Source organism: Lycium ferocissimum, chromosome 6 (assembly GCF_029784015.1).
Source record: "Lycium ferocissimum isolate CSIRO_LF1 chromosome 6, AGI_CSIRO_Lferr_CH_V1, whole genome shotgun sequence".
Taxonomy (NCBI): domain Eukaryota; kingdom Viridiplantae; phylum Streptophyta; class Magnoliopsida; order Solanales; family Solanaceae; genus Lycium; species Lycium ferocissimum.
This window is the reverse complement of record NC_081347.1, coordinates 38685171-38691532: the sequence shown is the minus strand read 5'-3', so window position 1 is coordinate 38691532 and position 6362 is coordinate 38685171. Positions and strand designations below refer to the sequence as shown.

At 37.0% G+C, this 6362-nt stretch overlaps 1 protein-coding gene across 1 annotated transcript; it reads left to right on the top strand.

Moving 5' to 3' along the window:
• The first annotated feature begins 2378 nt into the window (after positions 1–2378).
• On the top strand, positions 2379–6039 carry LOC132059658 (uncharacterized). Its single transcript, XM_059452345.1, has 5 exons — positions 2379–2599; positions 2679–2809; positions 2959–3033; positions 3159–3305; positions 5614–6039. The coding sequence occupies exons 1-5, from the start codon at positions 2422–2424 to the stop codon at positions 5728–5730; spliced, it is 648 nt and encodes a 215-aa protein (XP_059308328.1). The 5' UTR covers positions 2379–2421; the 3' UTR covers positions 5731–6039.
• The last annotated feature ends 323 nt before the right edge of the window (positions 6040–6362 follow it).

The window sequence follows — 6362 nt, the reverse complement described above, 5'->3', positions numbered from 1 at the left end:
TCTCCTATGTTTTCCAGCTTAATTTGGTTCCTCAAATGTTAATATATCAAAAACCATTACTTAGGTATTTAAAGCAGAAAGACATGGCAATGCCTGATGAAATAGGTGAAGTAATGCGCTGTAAGGTGGAGCAATTACCTACAAGTTATTTGGGGCTCCCTCTGGGTGCTAAGAAGAATGAACAAAGGATGTGGCAGGGGGTATTGGACAGATGCTCCAGTAAACTGACCCCATGGAAAAACAATATTTGTCTTTTGGAGGCAGACTTAGTAAGCAGTGTGCTGGATGGAATTCCAACCTATTTGATGTCTTTGTTCCAGTTACCTGTGAATGTAGAGAAAAAATTGAACTCTATGAGGAGTAAATTTTTGTGGGAAGGCAATGGGGGTAAAAGGAAGTTCCATTTGGTTAAATGGCAAAAAGTAATGATCGACAAGAAGGGTGGAGGCATGGGGGTTAGAAATTCATAATAAGAGCTTATTGTACAAATCTTGTGGGGGTATAACGGTGGAAAGGAGAGCACATAGAAGAGGCTTATCGATGCCAAATGTATGAGGAAGGATGCGTGGAGGCCTACAATGATTCATACTTCTGCAATTGGAAGTATTTGGAGCAATATTAGTAGGTTGTGGAATGAGTTTCATCATTATACAAAGTTGAGGTTGGGTAATGGTACAAAAATCAAATTCTGGTCTGAAGTTTGGGTGGGGGATGTTAGTTTGAAAAACAGATTTCCACAGTTGTATAATTGCTCAGTTAACAAAGTAGGAAGTGTTGCAGAGTTTTACTATCCAAATGGGTGGCAACTGAATTTTAGAAGGAATTTTAATGATTGGGAAGTGGAAGAAGTAGCGCAACTTCTCCAGTTATTGGATATGTCAATAGTAGAAGAAGATAAAGAGGACTGCTTAGTTTGGACAGCAAGCAACGATCTGCAATATTCTGTCAAAAGCAACTATAATATTCTTCAGAAACAAGCTGATTATTATGAAGCAAATTGGGCATGGAAAATGTTATGGCGTACCAAACCAAAGTGGCCTGTTTTGGGTGGATCATCATCAGAGAATCTTGTTTAACCCAATATAATCTACAAAGGAGAGGCTTCACCGTAAGCAGCAGGTGCTATTTATGTGAGAATGGGTTGGAAACTGTTAATCATCTGTTTATTCACTGTATATTTGCTAAGCAATGCTGGGAGCTATTCCTGAACCTGTGTAGGGTTACTTGGGTTATGCCTTCAGATATAAGAAGTCTTCTAGTCAGCTGGCAAGGTCAAACGATAGCAAGGAATCAGAAACAAATATAGAGAACCATTCCATTATGCATATTTTGGACCATCCGGAAAGAAAGGAATGATGCTTGTTTTGAGAACAAAAAGATTCACATTTATAGATTAAAGAATACTTGTCTTCAAAATCTGTTTTATTGGTGTAAGAGGTCTTTAGTGGAGAGTATAGATCAGTACATGGACTTTCTAGATTTGCTAGGAAAAATGTAACTGAATGTTTATTTCTGTAGACATTGTCTGCTTCTGATGTATCTTTTGTTCCAGCTTGGTACTTCTGTCAATAAAACTTTACCTTATCAAAAAATATTCTATGTTTATGAAACCATATGATTCTGAAAGAATCCCACACCTTTGTAAAACGCGGCACATGCAAGGGATGTGCCCATCCCTCAATTAATCATCTTTAGAAGTATTTTGCATTGTTTGATAGCAATATCATACTGTGCTGTCAAAGACTCGAAATTAGATCTTCAAATCTTTTGTTAACTGGTTCAGATAGAATAGAAATGAGGATCATCCATATGCGGAAGAGATATCTATCTGATCAGATCAATTGCGTAAAGCTCGTGATAGCAACGCAATTGTTGTAATGTATGAGAATATGTTTCTCTATATATGCCTTGTTATTTAATACAGCTTTGCATACTATATAGTACCATCAATATCGATCTCATATCAAAACAATTCCTTGTAATGTTGTTTGCTAAACTTCACAGAAGTCTCATGTCCAGAAGTTTTTGTTTATAGTTTTTGATATAACACACTCTCCTTGGGCCTTAAGGGTCTGACCCTCCTACAGTAGGAAGATGAGATTCCTGTTCTGGAACTTCTCAAGGAAAAAATATTCTACATCATGAAACAAGAAGAAAAAATAGTCCTATATTTTGGATTGTATATAATATCCTACTGACAGAGAAAATAGTTCTTCTTCTTTTCAAGCACTGGGGTTTAATCTGATATAGGATGCAACTAACTTTGCATGTGCTTTACAAAATAGTCAACAAATTTCTTTGCTCTGTTATTTTTAAAATCATGGGGAAGATGCCATTTTTTTTAATGTAACATCCGTCTGTTTTTTCTTTTCATCTGTCAATTTTTTCAGGTCAAGGAAAGAGTTGCTGTAATTAATTTGCATGCCAGTCCTCTTTGCTATCAATATCTTTTTCCTTCCAATTTTCATACATTGTTTGCATGATAACCAGTTTACCATGGAATTGGCTGGAACTTCATCTGGAAACATGCCCACTCACTACTCCATGGACATGTCGACAGATTTTATTCCAATGTCTATATTTTCTGAGTCAGCTCAAGGTGAGGACCACTTAACGGCTTGATAGCTGCAGTTATGAGATTATTTTACATCACTCTGAATGAAAATTCTATGTTGCAGGAAGGCTTTCCGTGGAAGGAAAGATATACCACAAGTTTGACATGAAGCCTCATCATGAAAACATTGAGAACTATGGAAAACTTTGCCGTGAACGGACTAATAAGTACATGACTAAAAGTAGACAGATTCAGGTAGAGTTACTAGTACCTTTTTCCTGGCTGGATATTTGCTTATTTGTATAGCCCCTCCGATGTTGGATGTATTGATTCTTAGTTTTAGTTGCTTTTGAACCTACTTATTCTTAGTTTCCGTCCAATTATTATCCTTTACATTTTCGCAGGTTATTGACAATGATAATGCCAAACATATGAGGCCTATGCCTGGATTTTTTGCAACTAAGGCTTCTGGATCTGCAGTAATTTTCAGCTTTTTATATTTAATATTTTGTGTTCAGTAAATAATCTTTTCGCTACATAGGCAGACATATGAATGTGGTCAAATTTAGGCCACTAAGTTATAATAGCCACCTTTAATTAACAGGATAAGAAGAAGGTGCCAAGTAAGGGATTAGAAATGAAAAGAACAAGGAGGGACCGTGATGAAATGGAAGAAATCATGTTCAAACTCTTTGAGAGGCAACCAAATTGGACACTGAAACAGTTGGTCAACGAGACTGACCAACCTGAGGTATGTCTGCTTAGTGGTCAATCTCACAATTGCTCCTTTGTTCACCTTTTAAAGTATGTTTTCCGTTGGTCGAATCCTTATGTGGTCTCAATGGAAGTGTGGTATGTTTGCTTGCTTGTCAAAGTACTAAGAAGCTGCTAAGCATCACTTCTCTGCGTGTTCTTGTGATTAACGTTAACTTAGAGTTTATGCTTGCTTGACTTTTTGTGTTCTTTTTATTTTATTTATTTTACTCGCTTTGTTTCAATTTGTTTGTATTACCTTCCTTTTTAGTCTGTTTAAAAAAGAATGTCACTTTCTATATTTAGTGACTCTTTAACTCCAATATCACAGATGCCATATATAAGTCCACAAGGTTTGAGGGCATTTTGGTACTTTCTCATCTGTAGTTTAAGGCTACAAAATTCAAAAGTTTTACCTTTTTTGAACTCTATACCCACTCAAACTAAGACACATAAAATGAAACAGAGGGAGTACTTATTATCATGAGAAGGATTTTTTTTTTACAGTGGAAAATATAGTGAAGAGCATTACAGAAGTCCTTAAACTAAACAAAATGTTGTTTAAGTAAATGGGCCTTTTTGAATCTCACCGAGATCTGTTGATGGGAAACCATGAAAGATACTAGTAAAGGATAAGAAAACAACGCTATTCCATATGTGTTGTTTTAAGAGAAATTGATCCTGAAATATCCTGTTATTGTGCTGTATTGAAGTAGGCCATCAAACAGTTACCATAGCACCTCTTCTACAAGCTCTTATCGTTCTTGCTGTGACCAAGAAATCCAAATATACATCTCATGGTTTATTGAATCTTGTTGAATACTTAAATTCAGGTTCTTTGATATTATCGTTTGATCATCATAGACGATCATATTCAATTGTTGTCAATTGCTCTGGGTGAAAACTTGAAAGTGTAGCAGATATGTTTCTTTGCGGTCAAGGCCCTATTTACCTCCTCGTTCTGTATCTGATTCTGTTGGATGCAGGATATCTTTGTCTCTCTCTTCTTTTTGATGAATGAGAAATCCGTCTGGAGCCAGCCCTTGGGACCAACCGCAAACTTTGAAGCTTAAGAGATAATGGAACCACCCCTCTACCCTTCTACTTAATACTAGACTTATTTCTCTTTATGTAGGGCTCGAACCTATGACCCAAGTCACAAGTCCCTGAACCTTTGCCAATTGAGCTAATCCCTAAGCCCTAGGGGGAAAGGATATTGTTTCTCATTCCAAATCTCCATCCTATTACTATCCGTTATTTCTTTAGCCTCGGTTATCTTATTATCTTCTTGTTGTTTTTTGCTTGTTGCTACTGCCTCTTTTTTTATCTTTCTTTGAGCCAAGGGTCTCTCGGAACAACCTCTCTACCTTTTCAAGGTATGGGTAAGGTATGCGTACACACTACCCTCCTCAGACCCCACTTGTGGGATTACACTGGGTCTGTCGTCGTTGTTTTTAGTCCTTTAAATTTTAAACTAGCCTTTCATGCTCGTATTGATTGTCTGCAATATAATTAGTTATTTTTTGTTGTTGTAGGTTATTTTCTTCCTTGACAAGGTTTAAGCATAGTGTGAGGCCCTAGAAGAAGAATGCCCTTGCTTTTAATAAGTGGTTTAATAAGTGGCCCAAGAGTACGACTGCGTCAGTTAGATTTTTGGGTTATCCCGACATTATGCATGAGATGATCAGTCAATACCTCCATTTTATGAATATTGTTTAGGCATCCATGAGGAATGGAACAATTAGCTAATTTTTAGGGATTATTTCTTTAGTATAGAGTTATCCGTGTAAGGATAAATGTGAAATTTGGAGAACTCTTAATTTGCATTAAAAGGCGAATTTTAGGTATTGGAATGAAATTGACCACAATGGAGGGGAATGTATATGTAGAGGATCCATACAGCTGGCCCAACTGATTCGAGATTGAGCAGTAGTTGACTGATATATTATAAATTTCAGCTTAGCTTGCATTAAGGTTCGTCTATTGGCACCTACTTCTCTAAGTCAAACTGCCTTAGAGTATTTCACCGCCATAAATATTTTCAGATTGTTTCTGATGTAGTGATGAAGTTCTGCTCAAGCACAATCTGAACCAAACAAGATTTTTCTTTTTTCTCGTCAGAGAGTGTTTCGGTCATGGTAGTATATGTTTGCTCCTTTAACCGATAGGATTAAGCACAAATACTAATTATAAATCAGAAGACTTGAAACCAACAGTCTGGCATTCACTTCTCAGGATTATTAATGATTAGGGGAATATTATCTTTCAGTTTTTTTTCTCCCCTTTAACCTAGTTGTCTCTTGCAGCAATTTATGAAAGATATGCTAAAACTTCTCTGCATCTACAACAATAAGGGCGCTCATCAAGGCACTTACGAGCTGAAGCCAGAGTACAAGAGATCAGAAGACAAGGCTGATTGTTGATTATTTTAGCATAAGCTTTCTGGTCAGAGGCCTTAGCCGTCAGCCAGAGGAACACACCAACTGTTCTTACTTGAAGATACCATTCTTTTGTGCATAAAATCAAGTTAAAATAAATTCCTATGGTTGTTAATAGTCTGTTTGCTTTATCTTATCAATTCTCTTCTGCTTTTAGATCCCTTATCTGTTTAGCAAACTAGAATAATAGAATGATATAGTAGGAGAAAAGCAGACAGAAATGAAGCATATATTTTTGGGACAGGGAAGTATCTGAAGATCATAATGCACCACATTTACGTCTGTAGACAACTATTCTTTGCTGCCAAAGTTAGATGTCAACTTGTCAACTGTGATTTTTAATCTAAGCTAGCGTTTGGACAGATTTCGGCTAATATGCCATGACTTATGAAACAACATGAATTGATAATCATTGTGTTTGTTTGGCCTTGCTATTCGGGAGGATGAGTAGCCGTTATCATAATGCACCGCTTCGAGTAGTCTTGCCAGTCAGGAAGAAGATTGACCGTCATGGGTTGGCGCCTCGGTGCTGGCTTTCGAGCAATGGGAACCTATAGGCTCTCCCATCTTTGATTTGCGGCATGTGATATTGTTTGGTTTGCCCTTGAGCTGGCATG

Excerpts from the sequence above, each read along its gene's own strand:
- LOC132059658 (XM_059452345.1), top strand. The coding sequence starts at position 2,422 with ATGCCAGTCCTCTTTGCTATCAATATCTTTTTCCTTCCAATTTTCATA. Across the intron at positions 2,600-2,678 it reads ATTTTCTGAGTCAGCTCAAG|GAAGGCTTTCCGTGGAAGGA; the intron begins GTGAGGACCACT and ends TCTATGTTGCAG. Across the intron at positions 3,034-3,158 it reads CTAAGGCTTCTGGATCTGCA|GATAAGAAGAAGGTGCCAAG; the intron begins GTAATTTTCAGC and ends TTTAATTAACAG.